At 41.8% G+C, this 22,994-nt stretch overlaps 1 protein-coding gene across 1 annotated transcript; it reads left to right on the plus strand.

The window, feature by feature from the left end:
* The first annotated feature begins 8,802 nt into the window (after positions 1-8,802).
* On the plus strand, positions 8,803-9,570 carry LOC126481852 (uncharacterized). The gene has a single exon (XM_050105812.1). The coding sequence runs from the start codon at positions 8,803-8,805 to the stop codon at positions 9,568-9,570; it is 768 nt and encodes a 255-aa protein (XP_049961769.1).
* The last annotated feature ends 13,424 nt before the right edge of the window (positions 9,571-22,994 follow it).

The following is a 22,994-nucleotide window of genomic DNA, read 5'->3' on the forward strand; positions in this document are numbered from 1 at the left end:
ATGCAAAATTGGCGCATTTGGGAGGCTGAGAATCCGCATTTCGCTGTCGAGAAGTCTCTACACCCTCAACGGGTGACTGTGTGGAGTACAATGTCCAGTCACGGAATAATCGGTGCGATATTACTTGATGGCACGGTGACTACCGAACGGTACGTGAAGGTTTTGTAAGATGATTTCATCCCCCTTATCCAAAGTAACACTGATTACGACAAGATGTGGTTCATGTAAGACTGTGCTCGACCTTACGAAGCAGGAGAGTGTTTGATGTTCTGGAGGAGCACTTCAGGGACCGCATTATGGCTCTGGTGTACCCAGGGGCCACTGGCTTGGGCCTTGATTGGTCACCATATTCTCCGAATCTAAACACATGCAACCCCATTTTGTAGAGATATATTAAATACAAGGTGCTCAACATTAACCCCAAAAGCATTGCTGAACTTACAACGTGCTCAACATTAACCCCAAAAGCATTGCTGAGCTGAAAAAAGCCATTCAGCAGGTCATCGACAGAATCGCTGTTCCGATATTTCAGCGGCTCATCGAGAATTTCGCTATTCGTCTGCGCCACATCATCGTCAATGATGGCAGGCAAATCGAACACGTCGTAACCTGAATCCGAATATTTGTACTCACGTTTACATGTTGAATAAAGTGTGTGCATGTCGTAGTTCGCAACTAATTATGTTCTTTTACACATAGTTCTAAAATTATCACTCTGTACAGTCGTGGGCAAAACGAGCGAGAGCCCTCGCCTTTTCGTTATGCTGATCCGCACAGCTTTAAAGTCTGCTACACAGCATAACAGGCAAGGAGACGAAGTGCTACCAACATACTATGCACAGGCGTGAAATTGAAAAACTATCCAAACTATGTCAGACTGTTTTCAATCATGTGTAAGACTATATTAATGTCGATTAATACATTAAACACAACACGTAAATATAAGATATAAATGAAAGAAGAAACACTAGTATGGACTGTACTATTAAAAATGAATTTCAGCTTATCGAGATAACATAACTGTATTAGTAATACAAAATACCCCAGATCATTACGAATTAGCAAAATAATATGCGCATTCGGCCTCGAAACGGTCTGTGTCAACGTTCAGACCAGTCATACTGGATTACCGTTGCTAACCTATCATGAAAATGTGCAAATTTAGCAATGTGTGAAGATTCATAACGAAATTCAGTTAAAAATCATTCGGTGCCACACTTAAGTCAATTCAACTATTGACAGAAGCGGACAAAGTAGGCAGTAACAAGTATGAAATTCTACGAGAATTTCGTATTGACATCCACCGGGCGCCGGTACAGAACAAAGGTAGCAATAAATCGACATTAATATAGTCTTACACATGACAGAAAACAGTCTGACATAGTTCGGATAGTTTTTCAATTTCACACCTGTGCATAGTATGTTGGTAGCACTTCGTCTCCTTGCCTGTTATGCTGTGTAGCAGACTTTAAAGCTGTGCGGATCAGCATAACGAAAAGGCGAGGGGTCTCGCTCGTTTTGTCCGCGACTGTACATAAACACATACGCTGAAACGTCAAATCACTATGACCAACTGCTTAAAAGCTTGTTTGTCGCGTTTTGGAACGAAATACATCACTGGTTCTGCGCATCAGGGATCCGACAGTTTGTTGGTAGGCTTGTGGAGGTATGTGGCATTAGACGTCTACGCACAGTTCATGTAACTCTGGTGAATAATGAGCCGCGGATTTGCGTACTCGGTGATGACACCAGGTAGCGAACCAGCTAGGTTCCATAGTGTTTACATCAAACGAATCTCGTCGCTGAGACATCAACGTGAGTTCACTATGATGTTGCTAAAACCATTTTAGCACCGTTCTGGCTCCAAGACACGAGCCATTATCCTGCTGAAAGATGGCATCGCTGTCGAGGATGATGCATGACTGGCTTATCAGTATATGTACCTTTTTATAATACGTGTTAAGTAAGGGTTTGTTTTCATATAGTTGCAAGAAAGTAGTTCAGAAGTATTGTGTTTTGGTAACTATCATACTTGTTTATCAGTAGTGTGTATTGGTACGTTAATTATGAGACGACGTATGACTGCCAAAAACAGACGGTATTCTTCGTGGCGTCTTTACTGGCTGTTTTCACTTTTCTTTTTTTCCTTCAATTGATTCCATCTATGTTATACGAAATGCGTAAATTTCCCAGCATATAGATATTGTGCAATACTGACCCTACGACTTATCTTAGAAAATAGATTAAGGAAAGGCAAACCTACGTTTCTAGCATTTGTAGACTTAGAGAAAGCTTTTGACAATGTTGACTGGAATACTCTCTTTCAAATTCTGAAGGTGGCAGGGTAAAATACAGCGAGGAAAAGCCTATTTACAATTTATACAGAAACCAGATGGCAGTTATAAGAGTCGAGGGACATAAAGGGGAAGCAGTGGTTGGGAAGGGAGTGAGACAGGGTTGTAGCCTATCTCCGATGTTATTCAATCTGTATATTGAGCAAGCAGTAAACGAAACAAAAGAAAAATTCAGAGTAGGAATTAAAATCCATGGAGAAGTAATAAAAACTTTGAGATTCGCCGATGATATTGTAATTCTGTCAGAGACAGCAAATGACCTGGAAGAGCAGCTGAACGGAATGGACAGTGTCTTGAAAGGAGGATATAAGATGAACATCAACAAAAGCAAAACGGGGATAATGGAATGTGGTCGAATTAAGTCGGGTGATGCTGAGAGAATTAGATTAGGAAATGAGACACTTAAAGTAGTAAATGAGTTTTGCTATTTGGGGAGCTAAATAACTGATGATGGTCGAAGTAGAGGGGATATAAAATCTAGACTAGCAATGGCAAGGAAAGCGTTTCTGAAAAAGAGAAATTTGTTAACATCGAGTACAGATTTAAGTGTCAGGAAGTCGTTTCTGAAAGTATTCGTTAATATCGAGTATAGATTTAAGTGTCAGGAAGTCGTTTCTGAAGGTATATGTATGGAGTGTAGCCATGTATGGAAATGAACCGTGTACGATAAATAGTTTAGACAAGAAGAGAATAGAAGCTTTCAAAATGTGGTTCTACAGAAGAATGCGGAAGATTAGATTGGTAGATCACATAACTAATGAGGAGGTACTGAATAGAATTGGAGAGAAGAGAACTTTGTGGCACAACTTAACTAGGAGAAGGGCTCGGTTGGTGGGGCATATTCTGAGGCATCAAGGGACCACCATTTTAGTATTGGAGGGCATCATGGAGGGTAAAAATCGTAGAGGGAGACTAAGAGATGAATACACTAAACAGATTCAGAAGGATGTAGGTTGCAGTAGGTACTGGGAGATGAAGAAGCTTGCACAGGATAGAGTAGCATGGAGAGCTGCATCAAACCAGTGTCAGGACTGAAGACCACAACAACAACAACATAGATATTCTACAGCTACATTTTCTTTTGTGCTAATAGAGTGCCCAGCGAGATTAATATGTGTGTAAAATAAGAGAAACAGATAGTTGAGGATAGCGGAAGGAGAAAAGGAAGAAGAGAATTGGCGTGATATCTTCAGAATATGGACTGTATTAATATGATGAAAATGATCATTTGAACGACTCAAGAAATAACCGTGAATAAGGGGTGTATCAAGTTGTAAATAATCATGTGATTAAAGTCCATATTCGGCAGGAGATTCTTAAGCTCCGAGGACATATTGGGAGGGTTGTAAATAAAGGAACAAAGTAGCCCTTTATTGAATTACGGTGAGGAGTGGTTAATTACTAAACAACATTTTTGTAGGGAGTATCACACCTAATTGCTTTATTGCTTTATGTAGGCGCCCCTACAGTTATTGTGTATTGGTAGTTACGATCAGCTGTGACACAAACTAGGTGAATGAGAGGAAACTGAAAATATTAGTCTCATCTGGATAGTCTTTCATATACTGCTAATAATTTATCTGTACCTTTCACGATAGCTGTTTGATTCACTGTACATTTGATACCTATACTTGTTTGCCCTGTAGTACAAATATTTAAATACTAACGATTACAGTTCATAACTTCCACGGTATTTGTAGCTAACTAAAAAAAATTGGAACTAGTAATAAACTAACGGCGTGCTGTATAACAAATTTTGTAGGCATCATACATACATCAAAAAAAGTTTTGCATCACCTCGGTTCCGAGAGTTCCGGAAAGTGTACAGAAAATTGGAATAGAGATCAACATAAACATCATTCCGCCCTTTTTAATGCTCATGAAAACCACACACTGCATGTTGTACCATCAGACAGCGAGACCTTCAGAGATGGGAGTCCAGATTTCTGTACACACCGGTACCTCTAATACCGATCAGCACGTCCTCTTGCATTGTGCTACACTCGCTGGACAGCGTGTCTAAGGCCTTCAGCCTGACTGGGTTTCTACCAAATACGTCTCCGACGATTATCCGGTCCAAGGCATATGCAACACTCATCGGTGAAGAGAACGTGATGCCAGTATTGAGCGGCCAATTCAGCGCCCATCTGTAGGGCTACATGGTGTCGTGGTAGCAAAGATGGACCTCGCCAAGGATGTCGGGAGTGAAGGTGCGCATCGTGCAGCCTACTGCGCACAGTTTGAGTTGTAACACGACGTTCTGTGGCTGCACGAAAAGCATTACTCAACATGTTGGCGTGGCTGTCAGGGTTCCTTCGAGCCATAATCCGTAGGTAGCGGTCATCCACTGCAGTAGTAGCCCTTGGGCGGCCTGAGAGAGGCGTGTCATCGACAGTTCCTGCCTCTCTGTAACTCCTCCACTTCCTATCAACATTGCTTTGGTTCACTCCGAGACGCCTGGACGCTTCCCTTGTTGAGAGTCGTTCCTAACAAAAAGCAAACATGCGGACGCAATCCAACTGCAGTATTGACCGTCTAGGTATGGTTGAACTACAGACAACACCCTTCCTGATCGGCTGTCGGACCCCCTCTGTCTAATAGGCGCTGCTCATGCATGGTTTTTTACTTCTTCGGGCGGATTTAATGACATCTCTGACCAGTCAAACGGACTGTGTCTGTGATACAATACCCACAGTCAACGCCTATCATCAGGAGTTTTGGGAGCCGGGGTTATCCAAACTTTTTTTCATGTGTGTATTTTGTAAAGCTTTTCAGGTGACCGGTATTGTATATGTCCATTTTAAATTAAGTTTTGCTATCGAAGTAAAGATAATTAGCGGGAAAAAGTTAGTGAGAAACTGAAGTAAAGTGTAAAAACTGATGCAGCAATTACGCTTTGTTACTGGATTTGCACTGCAGACGCCGAGCCGTCGACAACAATGTCATTAGAGCAGGATCACACGCTCAGATTGAACAGGGATGAGGACATAAATCAGTTGTAACCTATTATTTAGAACCACCAACGCTCACTTAAAAAAGACCGTGTCGTATAGGGTGCGATCAAAATGTTCCCGTTTGACGGTCGTTTCTGCAGCGTATATAGAATGCAGCGAGACTCCAATGTGGATATGGTGACTCAGTTATAGACAGTATGGCCTTCGAACGGAGACGTTTCCATCGTCCCTTACGTAGTGAATCCTGAGCAAATTAAGACAGAAAATTCCTTAGTACTGGAAGAACAGTGAATACTGTCCATTACTTCAAGTAAAGGTTGAGTGTTGTTCATCGTTATACAGGATGAGTCACATAGAATAATTCCGAAAGTATGATAGTAGCTGTAAGGTTTGTGGGACAAACGTTGCATGGGATAACGGGGGCCATAATATTACGCTGATGTTTTGTTGCTAGATGGGATCGCATCAGAGATATGAAGGTCAACTTTGTTTTTGTAAATGGGTTGCAATAGTTTGGTACTTATTTTCTGATAGCGGCTATCGAGACGACTCCAGTGATGCATAACAGAAAGGTCTTTGAAGGTCAACGAAGGTCAAATTGTGGCATGAACGTCAACTTACAGAAGGTGTTCGAAGTGATGACCATTGGTATCAATGTAGTGCTGCAATCTTCTTATCATGTACTGAGTGGTATTCCTTATCACATCGGCGCTTATCGAAGCACATGCTCTGACAATTCTCTCTCGTATATCGTGCAAATAGTTAATATTCGCGGAGTACGGCGTATCCATCTAATGTTCCATTGACATGTAAACACCATTCGACAGTTTTGCAATACAGCACTAATAGGAACGGTAAGGCTAGTATCGTCGAATCAAGAGAATGTGAATGATGTATTTCTACGAAGAACAAGTCGATATGCTCCTTATTTACGGAGAATGCCAACGAAAAATCAATGAGAGCTAGAGACTTAGACGCTGAAAGATATCCTCAACGAACTCACCCTACACGTCGTGCATTAAAATATGTATGTGATAAATTGAGAACAACTGGATCTTTAACACATCAGAAACATATCCGGCAAAGGAAAGTTACTAACAAGGAAGCGGAAATAGGTACTCTTGCCACAGTGGTTCGAGATCCTTGTGTTAGTTCGCATCAAATCGCGAGGGAATCTTGCATGAGCTAGAGTAGTGTCGTTCGTGTTCTGCATCGCCATAAATATCATTCTTACCATATCAGTCTCCACCATGAATTAACTGGTACGGATTGTATGCGTCGCACTGAATTCTGCCGATGGGCTCAACTTCCGATTCAGAGGGATAACACATTTATTAATTCTAGGATACATTCACGAACCATGGAAATTTTAATTTGGATAACACGTATTATTGTGGAACTGAAAATCAATGTTGGCTGCGGCAAGTTGCACACCAAAAACCGTGGTCGGTGAATGTATGGTGTGGGATTCTGGAGGGCAGAATTATAGGCCTCTATTTGATCGAAGGAAATCTTAATGGTGGGAAGTACACCGCATTCCTGCAAGAAACATTAGGTCTGTTATTGGAAGAAATACCTTTAGGAACAAGAAACAGAATGTGGTATAAACACGATGGGTGTTCGGCACGTTTTTCGCTGATCGCTAGAAATGTGTTGCAGGACAATTCCCAAATCGTCGGATTGGACGCGGAGGAGCTCGTTGACACCTCTGGATTTTTTCTTGTGGGGATTCATAAAAGACATTGTTTATAAAGACATTCCAACTACACATGATGATATACGAGATAGAAACGTCAGAGCATGTGCTTCGATAAGTGCCGATGTAATAAGGAATACCACTCAGTCCGTGATATGAAGATTGCAGCACTGCAATGATACAAACGATCATCACTTCGAACACCTTCTGTAAATGGACGTTCATGCCACCTTTGTAACCTTCGTTGACCTTCAAAGACCTTAGTGTTACACATCCTCGGATTCGTCTCGATAGCCGATAGAAAATAAGTACTAAACTATAGCATCCCATTAAAAAAAAGAAAAAAGAAGTTAACCTTCATATCTCTGACGCGACCCCACCTAGCAACAAAAAACCAATGTCGTATTATGGTCTCCGTTGTTCCATACAGCTTTTGTCCGACAAACGTTTCAGCTCCTATCAACTTTCGGAGTTATTATTACTGGCAATAGTGAGTGACTCACCCTGTATTGTTATTGACTGTTCCATACCGACAAGCTGAAGTCATTTAGGAAATTCAAAAATAATTATCTTGAAATGCAAATTATTGTAAGACCAATCACAATATGTTGAGAACTTTTGCAATTAGACACAAAAGATTGCAATAAATGATTAACATAACAATTAAACAAATCTTTCTCCATTTCATCGTTAATACAAATCCAGAAATGCTCTTCATGCTTTCCAAGACTTGAAAACTAAGTAGAATTACACTTTTATTCACTCAAATTACACAAACCAAAACCATACTGTACATCAAACGGTTCATTATTTCATCATTCATGCTGTTTCAGTTACATTCCTTATCCAAATCCACTCCATTCACTTGGCACGCCCCGCATACGTCTTCTTCTTCTTCTTTCCGTAGTCAAGTCGACTCACAATCGCTCGATCTTCCTTGACCGCTGGCAACTAAATATCTAGCAGTTACAATTACGAACAGTTTAAATTGGAACGACACATTGAAAATGTTGTCGGTAAGGCAAACCAAAGCGTGCGTTTGATTGTGAGAACTCTTAGAAGATGTGACAGATCCGCTAAACAGACTGCCTACACTACCAAGTATGACAGACTATTAATATGACGATAAATGTAAAATGCGCAAGAGTTAAATACTCTCTGGAATTTAAGCATCTCCGTGCGAATTCGATAAAAAATATGTAGACTGTATTAAGCTATGGCAAAGACATAATTATTCCATGTTAGACATTGGAAGAGAGATGTTCTATGTCGGATTGAGAAGAGATTGTTGGAAGCCGCCATTAAGGCAGTAATCTATGATTTATTGTATTGAAGAAAATAAATACATATAGAAGCATAAGGTGTGTAGAGTTCATAACCCTTAATCATTTCGAAAGAAATATTCAGTGATTATAAAGACGCAAGTCGTTCGAAAGTGTTGTGTAGTTTAATGGTGCTGTAGTGACCTATTTCTGACAATCGATCCCTACAAGTGTTCAGTGCTTCATAAACATTCTGTGAAGTGTTAATTTATGTGCAGTGATATAGTTATTCTTTGACTTAGCTTTTGTTAGTTATTCCGTGCTGCTCATGTCTACACAATTCATTCATGTGTGTAGTGTTAAGTTATTGCTAAATGTATGTGGGAATAAAGGAATTGTTTTCTCCAACACCCACATTTGGTGACACCCGACGAACTACGTTAACATCCTCGTCGGCTTCAGCGTTTAACGAAGTTCCGCGACGTTCACTTTTGCAACTTCCGCGCCAGCCGTGTCGCGCTCGTTTCAGCACGATAATGACCGATTCGCCAGTCTCAATTCAACCTGAATCCAGCAGTGCAATTAACAGGATGACGATAAGACCTCCACCATTCTGGTTACATAATCCTCTATTGTGGTTTGCCCAGTTAGAGTTCGTCCTCGCACAAATATCGGCGGACGAAACTAAGTACAGCTATGCGGTTGCAGCACATACAGAAGATCTAGCAGCAGAAGTACAAGATATGCTAGCTGCACCACCGGATATCGATCGTTATGCCTCCATTAAAAACGCATTAATAACGCGTTTGTCACAATCAGAGGCAAAACGGCTAGAGAAGCTACTGCGCACTGAAGAACTCGGAGATCGCACTCCATCACAACACTTACGACGTTTGCGCACACTGGCAAGTAACACTGTAACTGATGGTGTGCTACGAAATATATGGTTGTCTCGGTTGCCGTCAGATACTCAAAAAATTCTCACGGTATGTGCAGGCGATTTAAACGCACTGGCACAAACGGCCGACAGGTTAATTGAAATGTATCCCACATCAAGTGTCTCAACATTAACGCCACAACAAGAAAATTCGCCCACAGTGACGCTAGTCTCCCTACAATCACAACTGGCAGAGTTGACCGCACAGGTAGCTGTATTACAGACAGCGCACAACCGCCAACGGCCACGCCGCCGACGGTCACGAAGTCGCCATCGATCACCATCACTACAGAACTTACGCTGGTTCCACAAGACATTTGGTAATGATGCACGAAAGCGTACGCCACCTTGCAAGTGGAAACATTAGACAGACACCGTAGCAGCGATAACTTCCAGTCCAAACACTCGCCGACTTTTTGTGACAGACCGCGGAACAAAACTACAGTTTCTCGTCGATACAGGCGCATAAGTGTCCGTATATCCAGCAAACCGCCTGTGGGGCGGCTGGTGGAATTTATTGTTATTAATAATAAATGTAGAATGTAATGTATAAAAAATGCTGCATTTTCCGGCCGATTAACCATATGTGGGGCGGCGGGTGGAATTAATTGTTATATAAATGTTCCTATTATTTATGCTGTCTTTTGCCGTTCTCAACACTGGCTCTCTAACTACAATATTGGCAACCAGAAAGTGATTAGCAAAACGTGAAGCCTGTAATTAGAATTCCTAGTGCCCACTTCATCTGAGAAACACACTTATAGCTACAGCTTATAGCTCTGAGGAATTAGGAGATTGTCTGGGATTCATGATCAAAAACGATCCTCTAAAAACGTTCGCTATATTCTGAAAGTCACAGATCAAAAAAAAGAATCCACACAATCCAACTACCAGAGCAGTTCAGAGTCTAATGCGCTGATGCAACTATAACTGTCCAAATTAAATGTTTAAGTGAATGCTCGCCATAATTTGATGATAATGTTCATCAAACGCCACGCTAAATAATGGTATAATGTCTGTCCTGCGGCGGCACGTGAAAATACGACATACGCAAACTGAAGATAGATCATTAAAGTCATCCCAGAATTAACACTTCACTCGAAAACGATTTCATGGTTACGCGTATCCCGAGTGACTTATTACGGCATCCGAGGCTGTTTATAGCAATGATACCGACGCGACGCGACTCCCAGCACAGATGGTGTGCTAATCAGCGTCTGGAGAGAACTGGGGCCTTCTTCTCTCACGCAGCGTTCTTATATATAAAACCGCGGTGCGGACGGGTAAGGGAACGCCTGATCAAATCGGCTCTCGCGACTAGCCGCTGGGTTAGTAATGCACCACTTTAAGTTATTGAATAAATCATCGCCTCCTTTGCTGATGGCCGATGAAGCTCTCAATTTAAATGTGCATTCAGCACACAGGTAAGTAATCATAATAAAAGTCTGACGTTGTTAAGTCAAATATTTTGGGCGAGAGAATTAATTTAATTACACTACACGCAGTAGACGAGCTCTGAACTTGCCCTTTGGAGATACGCTATCGCTATAGTTTTAGAGTTATTCAATCGAAACTTCTCACATCTTTATGATTATAGCGTATCTCCCTTCTACTTAAATTTAAACATCCTAGCCTTATTTATTCGCCTACTTAATCTATCTTGCTTCAATGAATTTTTACAGAAAAACGTCCAAATTTCGAAAATAGTAAAAGTTATTGAACTGATATTCAACACATATTGATTTAGTATTACTCCTGACATGCTAGAAACGTTTCAGGTTATTTACTTGATTTTTAAAGTATTGCGCAACATTTATGACGTCAGAGCTAGTTACAGCGGACTAGGCTGGCACACAATGGAAAGACTGATGAGAATTTTATACGGCGTGACTAGGCTGCTTCCCTACGCCACCCTCTACTTAAATTTTTTTTACTGTTAATGAACGAAAAAAATTTTAATTACAAAGAGGGAAGCAAGAGTACAGCTTAAATCCCTATGAAAAATTAAAATTTAAATGTAAACACATAGAAACATATAAAGAAAAACTGATTACCTACTTCAATTATTTAAATTGCTGGCATGTTCATTGCCTCTTAAGCAACATTATCATTCAAAATTTAAGCAAAATCAATGAAAACTTTGGCATACATATTGCCTTAGACAAACAAACACATAAAATTTGTAAAATTATGAAAATCTTAAATCCATTAAATACATTTTTACATACACAAATCCAAAGAAAATAACACAGTTATTCATGATACATAAACAGATAATTATATCTTAGCAGTCTTTTCTAAACCTGAAAGAAAATTTCACAAATCATGACAATTTCATTTTTACACACGTGATTGTAGCCGCTTTGGCTGGCGTTCTACACTTCCATTCACAAGGGTAGAGGAGGGGAAGTTGCTTTGGAGTGCATCCTCCACATTCACTCTAAATTACATGGGGAAAGGGGAGGGGTCACTGTGAGTTGTGTCCAAGTCACTCCACGCTTTCACGCAGCTACCAGGCTGCCATTATCTGGTTTGTCCTGTAGAATAAACAAAAAGAGTGCCTCAGACTCTGTTCACTTAATATCTAAGGGTGGGTCAAAATGAAATGAGGATATATACATTTTGTCTTTCAATATGTTACTGGAACAAAGTTAACAGAACTTTTTCAATTTTACTCTCCCAGTTACTTAACTGTCATAAAATCGGTAAACAAATGGCTCAAAACGCCGTTAGTCACATACTAGAGAAAATTTATGCTCAAGGCATACAATCATAAATCCTATTTAATTTCAATTTATTATTTCTGGGCCGGAACACTGAACCAATGCTCGGTACATTCCTGACAAATCTGTATTTTATTTACTTAGCTAACTCATCTTCGATTACCTTATTCTTAGAGATAGTATGAGTATATTTGATTAGTAGTTGTCTTCTCAGCCTCTTTGTACATGTGAGTAACTTGTGGTAATAGTACAGTTCTGAGTGTTCAAAACACTACGTTTAGTTGACTACTAAATCCACTTATTGGTCCTCTGCTGCTGTGTCAGTTCCACATCTGCACTTATGTACTTACTTCATCGAAGTGTATTTATGCTGGGCTATAAATAATGTTTCACATCTGCCATTATCTTACTCAATTATGTTGCTAGTGTATGTACTTATTTAACACTCGCTCTATTAACATTTAACGCATAGGATAGCACATTTATTTCATATCTATAGTGTATTGCAGCTGATCAGTTTGCTCACGTGGCAATCCATTTCCACTCGATCGGACGCTGAAACCACAGGTAGTCTCTCTCGCCCTACCACTAAAATGCATTAAGTAATTATGGACGAGCGTAATGCTAAATTCCTTAAACCTACAGGACACCATGAGCTGCTCTCTCTCATCTAACTTAAGGGTACCTATGGTCGCATTCACGCCTCCAACTCATAACCTCAATACGTGTAGGTGTGTTCTGTCACACACTACACCAAAATAACGGCCAGCTCCAACCTTATAAATATTTCAATGACGTGTCCTTCACGCCTCAACCACAAACACTGTTCAATTCTATTACACTGCCATTCCTTATTTATTTATTTATTTATTTATTTATTGTTCCGTGGGACCACATTTAGGAGAAGTCTCCATGGTCATGGAACGAGTCAATACATGAAATTATAACACGATTGTAGAAACAGATAAAATGAAACAAGTCGTTAGTTTAAATAAAGAAAATCAAGAATGTAACACTGGAATTTGCTTAATTTTTTATCTCTTCCAGGAGCTCCTCGACAGAATAGAAGGAGTGAGCCATGAGGAAACTCTTCAGTTTAGACTTAAAAGTGTTTGGGCTACTGCTAAGATTTTTGAGTTCTTGTGGTAGCTTATTGAAAATGGATGCAGCAGAATACTGCACTCCTTTCTGCACAAGAGTCAAGGAAGTGCATTCCACATGCAGATTTGATTTCTGCCTAGTATTAACTGAGTGAAAGCTGCTAACTCTTGGGAATAAGCTAATATTGCTAACAACAAACGACATTAAAGAAAATACATACTGTGAGGGCAATGTCAAAATTCCCAGACTATTGAATAGGGGTCGACAAGAGGTTTTCGAACTTACACCATACATAGCTCGAACAGCCCGTTTTTGAGCCAAAAATACCCTTTTTGAATCAGAAGAATTACCCCAAAAAATAATACCATATGACATAAGCGTATGAAAATATGCGAAGTATACTACTTTTCGTGTTGAAATGTCACTTATTTCAGATACTGTTCTAATGGTAAATAAAGCGGCATTTAGTTTCTGAACAAGATCCTGAACATGGGCTTTCCACAACAGCTTACTATCTATCCGTACGCCTAGGAACTTGAACTGTTCCGTCTCGCTTATAACATGCCCATTCTGTCTGATTAAAATGTCAGTTCTTGTTGAATTGTGGGTTAGAAACTGTAAAAACTGAGTCTTACTGTGATTTAGCATCAAATTATTTTCCACAAGCCATGAACTTACTTCATGAACTACATTATTTGATAATGTTTCAATATTACACACAAGATCCTTCACTACCAAGGTGGTGTCATCAGCAAACAGAAATATTTTTGAATCACCTGTAATACTAGAAGGCATATCATTTACATAAATAAGGAACAGCAGTGGCCCCAGCACCGACCCTTGGGGAACGCCCCATTTAACAGTGCCCCATTGGGACTGAACATCATTACCACTCTCAATATTGCGGAGTATTACCTTCTGCTTTCTGTTCTTAAAGTAGGAGGCGAACCAATTGTAAGCTACTCCCCTTACTCCATAATGGTCCAACTTCTGCAGTAATATTTTGTGGTCAACACAGTCAAAAGCCTTCGTTAAATCAAAGAAAACACCTAACGTTCTCAACCTTTTATTTAATCCGTCCAAAACCTCACAGAGAAAAGAGAATATGGCATTTTCAGTTGTTAAGCCATTTCTAAAACCAAACTGTACATTTGACAGCAAATTATGTGAATTTAAATGCTGCAGTAACCTTGTATATACAAGCCTCTCAATAACCTTAGCAAACACCGATGGCATAGAAATAGGTCTATAATTGTCAACATTATCCCTGTCTCCCTTTTTATAAAGTGGCTTCACTACCGAGTACTTTAATCGGTCAGGAAACCGACCACTGCTAAAGGAAAAGTTACAGATATGGCTAAGTACTGAGCTAATATACGTGGAACAATACTTCAGTATTCTGCTAGATACCCCGTCATATCCATGAGAGTTCTTGGTCTTTAGTGATTTAATTATTAACTCAATCTCCCTCTTGTCAGTATCATGGAGGAGCATTTCAGGTAACAGTCTCGGAACACTTTTTTCTAAGAGCGCTATATGATTCCCTGTTGGGACTAGGTTTCTATTTAGTTCACCTGCTATATTCAGAAAGTGATTATTAAGTACTGTACATATATGCGACTTATCAGCAACACGGACATCCCCACTACGCACTGATTCTATATCCTCGACCTGTCTCTGCAGACCAGCCACTTCCTTTACGAGTGACCATATGGTTTTAATTTTATCCTGAGACTTAGCTATTCTATCTGCATACCACATACTTTTTGCCTTCCTAATAACTTTTTTAAGCACCTTACAATACTGTTTGTAATGGGCTGCTGCATTTAGATTTTGACTGTTTCTAACGTTTTGATATAATTGCCACTTTGTTCTACAAGATATTCTTATCCCTTTAGTCAGCCACCCAGGCTGCCTGTTTGTGCTAGTACCCTGTTTTAAACGTTCTAACGGAAAGCAACTTTCAAAGAGCACGAGAAAAGTCTTGAGGAAAGCATTATATTTATCGTCTACTGTATCAGCACTATAAACATCTTGCCAATCTTGTTCCTTGATAAGGTTTACAAAAGTCTGTACAGCAACTGGATCAGCTTTCCTAAAAAGTTGGTAACTATATTTAACATGTGTTGAAGCACAAAAATCTTTTAGACTTAAAATTTGTGCATCATGATCTGAAAGGCCATTCACCTTTTTGCTAACAGAATGCCCTTCTAATAATGATGAATGAACAAAAATATTGTCTATTGTTGTTCTACTGTTCCCTTGCACTCTCGTTGGAAAGAATACGGTTTGCATAAGATTATATGAATTAAGGAGGTCTACCAGCATCCTTTTCCTTGCACAATCACTTATACAATTAATATTGAAGTCACCACATATAACTAACTTTTTGTATTTCCTATAAAGTGAACCAAGAACCTCCTCTAGCTTTAGCAAAAATGTTGTGAAATCGGAGTCTGGGGATCTATAAATAACAACAGTAAGAAGTTTAGCTCCACTAAATTTAACCACACCTGCACAACATTCAAACACCTTTTCAGTGCAGTACTTTGAAACATCAATTGACTCAAATGGGATACCGTTTTTCACATACATGGCTACTCCCCCACACCGCAAAGAGCTCCTAGAAAAGCTGCCAGCCAACCTGTATCCTGGTAAAGGAAGCCTCTGAATTATCTCCTTATTTAAGAAGTGTTCAGATATACCAATAATTTCAGAGTCAACATCTATAAGCAGTTCACTAACTTTATCTCGAATACCTTGTATATTTTGATGAAATATACTAATTCCCTCATTAATCGGATACCCAAGCTTTGTAGAAAGTGGTCTCTTTGTTAGAGAGACTTCCCTTAAGCAGGAATACCTATCAGCTGACTTCAATCTAAAAAAGGTACAGCTCTAACACCCACAACTACCGGAATTTTCCCATGAGTGATCCCACCACCCCCACCTATGCTGTCACCTATAAGTTTTGCCAACCTCCCCTTCCCATACCTGTTGAGGTGCAGGCCATGTCTAGTGAAACCCGTCCTACTGATAGACTCCACCGACACCACTGAAATGTGACTCATGCCTTCTGTCACCAGCGCACCCCCAAGTCTCATGTTATTACGCCTGACGGCTATATTAAGATGAGGCCGATCGTGACGCTGAAACAGTTCCACGAAATGCACATTCGTGTTGCCAGTCTGAGTGGCTATCTTTTCCAGGTCACCATCTATGTCATACTTCCCATCCCTATCAATACTATTACCAGCCCCACCCACAATCACTACCTGATCCTCTTTAGTAAAATCCCTACATAACCCCCCTATGTTAAAAGTCACCTGAGCCAATCCTGCATTAGGCTTCACAATGCTGGTGACCTGGTACTCACTCCCCAAAACTTCCTGCAACTGCTGGCCTACACCTCTACCATGAGAACTACCTAACAGCAGAACCTTCTTCTTTCTCTTAGACTTTGCAACTGTCCTAGCCACCGTAACTGCTGAGGTCTGCTGCATACTTCCTACATCTACAGCTACTAGAGATTCCTCTCCACTAGACTCTGACAGTTGGTCATATCTATTACAAACACCAATAGTAAAACTATCTGAAAATCTCCTTCTCCTAGCAGATCTCTTGCCAACAGCCAGCTCCCATTCCCCAACCCCCTTCTCCCTCCTCATCCTATCTAGCTCCTCCTGTGCGTTTTTCAACTGCACCTGAAGGGCACAGATCTTACGCTCCTGCTCCTCTATCAACTTACTCTTGCTACATAACCGGCAGTTCCAGGAGAGGATCTCACCAGAATGCCCACTGGCTTCCCCACTGCATTCCCCCCAGTGAAAATACTTCGAACAAGTCTCACACCGCAATCCACTACTCACGAACCTACGGCAAAGCCCACACTTCTCACTCATGGTAAAATTTTACAATTATTGAAACAAGAAAACAACTTTATCTAAGTTCCGCTACTACAATAAGAAGATGTTAAAAACAACTTGCTACACAAGGTGAGTTCATTCTTACAACTTAGCTGCATATTTTTCATAACACTAAGCAATCTCTTTTACTATTAATTAGTTAGCTCTATAGCATACAATAGGTTTCACTGCCACTTCAGATCCTGCTTGTACATGAATTTGTATATCCTTTTTTAAATATTATTGTGGGACCATTTCCAATAAAACAACACTTTGTACTTACAATATTACCAGGGTTCTATACATACTTGTTACTCAAATACACTTGTATCTTAATTACGTCATACTTCTCTTTTGTTTACATCACTGTTAGGTTTGTTACATTAGCTATTTTCTTCACTAATCGGTAGATAGAATGGTTACAGAACTCATGGCTTGATAGCCATGACGGAAAATTTTTGTATTGCAAAGAAGGAGTCGAAACTTTGGTGGATAGGAAAGATGAAGAATGAGTGAGACCTGAAATGGAAAGAAGATCTCACACAGCTAGGACTGCACAGCTGCCACACTGTGTAGAGGTTACAGAGCAACCTCCTCCCTACAGAATTCATTCACTACCTATGAATTTCTTTAGGTCGATCACGTTCCTGAGACCTAATATCTTTTTACTCTTAGAGTGCTCTAGCCTATATGCATTAGCATGTGGTTTTTCTATGATCCTGAAAGGTCCTTGGTATACGAACATGAATTTCTTTGTTTCTGCATTTATTTTCTTTGATTTTTCCTTGGTTTTGACAAGGACTAACTGACCTATTCCAAAACTGGTGGGTACAGCTTTTGCGTCATGACGCTTCTTCCTTTCTTTCTCTGCGTTTAGTTTACTTTTACTAAGATTAACACCTTCGTCCCAATATCTCCTATTTTTCAGAACTCGTATAGGCAGCTCCCAAGTTTCATCATTAGTTACTACATGTTTATCAATAAAAGGTACCGTAATTACTCCGGTTATCGGCAAGACCATTTTTAACTGGCTTCTTTCAAAGTCAACAACACTCTGATATTTCGACAAGAAATCTATGCCAATTAAGACCTCAATACTGAGATTATTTACAATCAAGCATGGATGATCAATTATATTACCATTAATATTAAAGGGCAGCAAAGCTTCTTGTTTTACCGTTTTCGACACCTTGCCAGTAGCACCAGTTCTTCTTAGTCCTGATACCCTCATTACTGTAAGCTTGTCTTTACCAGGTAACGCGTCAAAGAAGGACTGAGATATAGCACTCACCTCACTTCCACTGTCTAAGAGACAACGTTCATTGATACCCAACATATTCACTATTATTATAGGGTGGCTTATTCTAGGTTGTACAGGTGGTTCCTCAAATTCATCCAATAGTTCCTTTTGGATTTGTCTCTAACTAAAGTGATCGACATCTGTCTTCATTACATTTAGGTCAAAGTGTGTAGGGGTTTCCTGAATTACATTTTCAGCTGCCTTTTCCAGTCGGTCTATTAATTTCAAATCGAAACACCGCACGACTTCATTACATTTAGTTTGCTGAACATGACCCAAATTACTGTAGTCTGAGCGATTCTGCGCCTGCAGACTGGGCATAACACTAGTTACAGCTAAATCACTTTCACTATTATTGTCTGGTTCCTTCTCAAGTGACAACTGGTCACAGCTACTGGGTTCATCGACCTCCAACAGGCTATCCTCTACATTCTCACTTACCTCCTGTCCTAAATCTATTAGTACAGTATCAACATCCTGCACAGGCACTTTAGATAAGAGCACATCATCCACATCGTAAATGTAAGCATGAATTTCTTCTGCTTCTTCACCTGACAATTCAGTATTTTGTAGCTCCTCCCTACCGTTACACTGCTGCGCCTTCTCTTTCTCTTCCCACTTAGAAAGCGTCTCTAACACGGTATCTATCAAATACTGTGAGTGATCTAATATTTATGCTGTATCCTTAGATGCTACCGACCCTTCATCCACATGTTCAGTTTGAGTATTCTGATCTGTCTTACCAATTATTGGAATTACTGGCTTAGGAAAAGTAACCGCCTGGTGAGCGCCAGTGTCCTCATAGACGGGTAGTTTTCCTGCCTCGGCCTACTACTGTTTCCTTTATTCTCGTTCAGACCAAGTTGGTGGAATCACATCTTCAAAATCGTTCCAGAAATCTAGCGGGTGGATATTTTTATCTGGATCGAACCGCAAGAACTGCCGACACCCGATAAAAGCGGTGTTTGCAGCTACAACTTGTTGCATACTACCATTACCAGAAGTTACTGAAGCTGCTTTACTCTCAATGTTAGCAATGTTAGTACTAATATTTTCTACTCTTATTTCAACATTATCTACTCTTTGCACAATATGAGTAGTGTCAGTTTTGATTGCGTCTACTTCTGCTTGACATATGTTTACTTTTATATTAACATCTTTAAACCTATCTGAGCACAGTTCAGATTCCGCCTCTATCTTTTCTGTTAACTTGTGCTCCAGCTTCGCATCTTCCATTTGGAAGTCTTTGCGAACCTCAGCAACTTCGGATTTTACTGTTTTATACATTTCAGAAAATTGTTGAGCAACCTTTTTCTTAATATCCTCATGATTGTAACCAATTTTATAATTCAAACTGTCCAGATCCTCTTTCAACTTATTGCAACCAGCCTTGAAGGTATTGTCCATTACCTCCAATCGTTTATTAAAATTAGTTTGGCTGGCCACAATCTCATATTTTAATTCAGCATTATTGGTTTCTAATTTATTGTCCATTACCTCAAACCGTTTATTAAAATTGGTTTGACTGGCCACAATCCTGTTATTTACCTCAATTATATTAGATTTTAATTCAGCTTTACTGCTTTTGACCTGAGTTATTTCAGACTTTAATTTAGCATTACTGGTAGCTATTGCTTGTAATATAACATTTAAATCAATAGCCCCAGTATCTTTGGGTTGCTCACTAGCTGGTTTCTTATCACACTCAGGTGACGAAAAACTAGCTCCAACACCAGAAGCATCAAAACTAAATGAAACTTCTGATTGATCAGTCATATATAACTTCTCTTGTTTAAACTCTACCACCTCTGATGGCTGTTTCGTTTTTAACTCATCAGATAAACTATCATCCAATAAATTAACAATTTCTGATTTCTGCTTTACTACAGGGGTCTATATTATTGAATCATTGCCCCTTCCCACACTACTGTCAGGAGACAATACTTCATATTTCACTTTAACATTACTACTTTCATGCATATTTACACTTGAGCCGGTGTCTGGATTTACAGTTCCTTCAACAGACATAGGTTCTGATTTAAGTTTAACCTCGGTTTCTTCTGGCAGTTCCATCGCTGACAGTCTTTTTGTACAGGTTAGTAAAATTTTTAACAGCTTTTTACTTAACTTAGTTCCTTCTGCGCGACGTATGGCGTTGCCGGCGCGGCGTACCAGGATTACTGATGCGACGCGGCGCGTTGAACTGCAGACGGCACTTCGACGGCTGCTGTGTGTTTGCGTGGCCCGCAACTGCAGGCGCGGCTCCGGTTGCTCCGGCGGACGACTGCGGTGATTGTACATCAAGTGCAAAGGCAGGTGGACAGCGCTGTTCGACACCATGACGAACTGCGCTCGGAGCGAGATGGTCTACGAGTCTGTCGATACAGACTCGCTGATCTGCGTTCGAGCTGCAAACGTGGCCGACCACAGGGCGATCAAGGTCGCAGTGGCCGACCACATCGTCAACGCGCCGCCGGCGCGTGTGAAGGCACCTTCTGTAGGAAGGATGAAGACGACCAAGGCACTCCTCAGGGGGTTACCTTGGTGCTGTGATGAGGCAGCGGTCCGGGAAGGGCTGCTGCGAGCCGGGTTTGGTAATGCAACCGCTAGGTTGCACAACCGGACCAACAGGAAGAGGGCGCCGCTCTATGCCGTGACCGTGCAAACGGTCGACGGCGGGAGCAACATCTTCGACTTGCGGAAGTTGTTGGGCTTCCCGGTTACGACAGAGGCTCTCCCGACCGCCATGGACCCTCAGCCCCAGTGCTTCAGGTGCCAGGGTGAGGGCCATGTTGCGAAGTATTGCCGCAACGCGGCGCGGTGCGTCAAGTGCTCAGGCGAGCACGACAGCCGCGCCTGCGACCGCGGCAGCAACGTTCTGCCGACTTGTGTCCGGTGTGGCGGCCCGCACGTCGCCAGTTAGCGCGGTTCTGCAGCTTTCTCAAGCCGCAACCGTGCCGGGGGCGGCGAGGCGGCCGTGGCCGCACCGACGCAGCGGCAGAAGCGAAGACGACGTCGGAAACGGCGTAGGGCGCAGAACAGCCCGACGCAGCTGACGGACGGCGCAGTAGCAGATCCACCTGCCAGGGGCAGGGACGACCGCTCGGAAACGGGCAGCCAGGACGCAGCTCGCTCTCCCGTGAAGAGATGTGACCTCGAACTCGGCACAGCCGTGAAGAAGGCCACAGCAGGTCTCAAAGCCGTCATGGCGGCGGAGAGGGCTGCCTTCGCAGCCGCCGTGGCTGCAGAGAAGGAAGAGCCCTTGAGGCAACTGCGAGCAGTCACCGCCCAAGGCCTCAGCGCAGTCGTACCTGCGAACACTCCTGCGACCTCGCAGAAGGACGTTCGCGCGCCTATCCCAGCGGTCGCCCCAGCAGCACCACAGGTGAAGGGTGCAAAGAAGAAAACCGCCGCCCCAGTGGAACCGGTAGCGACGCCGACCGCTGCGGGAGCGTCCCCTCCAAGGGACCGAGAAGACAAAAAGGCAGCCATCATCGCGCAAGCGCGAGCGAACGGCGTGCATTTCTCCGACGCTCAAGCGGCGCAGCTCACTGAACATGCGGAGCTGCCCGAAGCTACACTGCAGAAGTCCTACGCCGTGCAGTAGAGGAGGACGCTGAACGGTAGCCGATCGCCGCTGTTCTGCACCAGCCTGATGAAGCTGCACCAAGTCACCGACGACAAGGCGCAGCAGAGGGCCTAACAGCAACGCATGCGTTGCCGCGCCGAGCTCTTACGTTACAGGGAGAAAGCCACTGCGGCCGGACCAGGAGACTACAAGCGAGCCCAGCCGCAACACCCGGACTGACCCAGCTGACGAACATGCAGCACATAGGTAACAATGCACGATACCTCACGCTAACCTTACCTCACCTTGCATGCTCTGTCGCAGCTAGCAAGCCGCTACTGCCCTTACTACCCGTCCTACTGTCGCAGAGGTTTTTTTCCCTTGGCGCTGGCCGTGGCACATTTTTCCTCTGCCCTTACAACCGCTACCCTTCAATCGCTTTCGTACACTTCTATCTCCTGATGGACAATGTTAATGAGTAATCTTACCCAGACGCATGGATAACATCACAGCCCGTATCCTGTGACGCCTGATTCAAAAACTAACATGTTTACGGAAGTGACAGTAGAACTTTTGGTTTGGTCACCACGTTGGTGAGGGCATGGAGGGGCCCCATCCTTTAAAAATGCGGTGAGGCGGAACTGGCTTCTCGCGATGCCGGCAGCGCCGCTAGACTCAGAGCCAGCTCCGTCAATCCAGATCCGTTGTTAATCCAATTGCGTCGTCCACGTTCACACGTAACACTATCGCTGTTCCATTACTCAGTTGCGTGTCGCATTTCACTCCCGAATCCGAATATTTAAAAATCACTTTCACTTTCACTCAGTTTCTTTCGCGGCCGGTGCACCAATTGTGGGGCGGCTGGTGGAATTATTTTTATTATAAATAAATGTAGATTGTAATGTATAAAAATGCTGCATTTCCCGGCCGATTAACCATATGTGGGGCGGCGGGTGGAATTAATTGTTATATAAATGTTCCTATTATTTATGCTGTCTTTTGCCGTTCTCAACACTGGCTCTCTAACTACAATATTGGCAACCAGAAAGTGATTAGCAAAACGTGAAGCCTGTAATTAGAATTCCTAGTGCCCACTTCATCTGAGAAATACACTTATAGCTACAGCTTATAGCTCCTGTAAAAACGTTCGCTATATTCTGAAAGTCACAGATCAAAAAAAAAGAATCCACACAA

This window comes from Schistocerca serialis, chromosome 5 (assembly GCF_023864345.2).
Source record: "Schistocerca serialis cubense isolate TAMUIC-IGC-003099 chromosome 5, iqSchSeri2.2, whole genome shotgun sequence".
Classification (NCBI taxonomy): Eukaryota; Metazoa; Arthropoda; class Insecta; order Orthoptera; family Acrididae; genus Schistocerca; species Schistocerca serialis.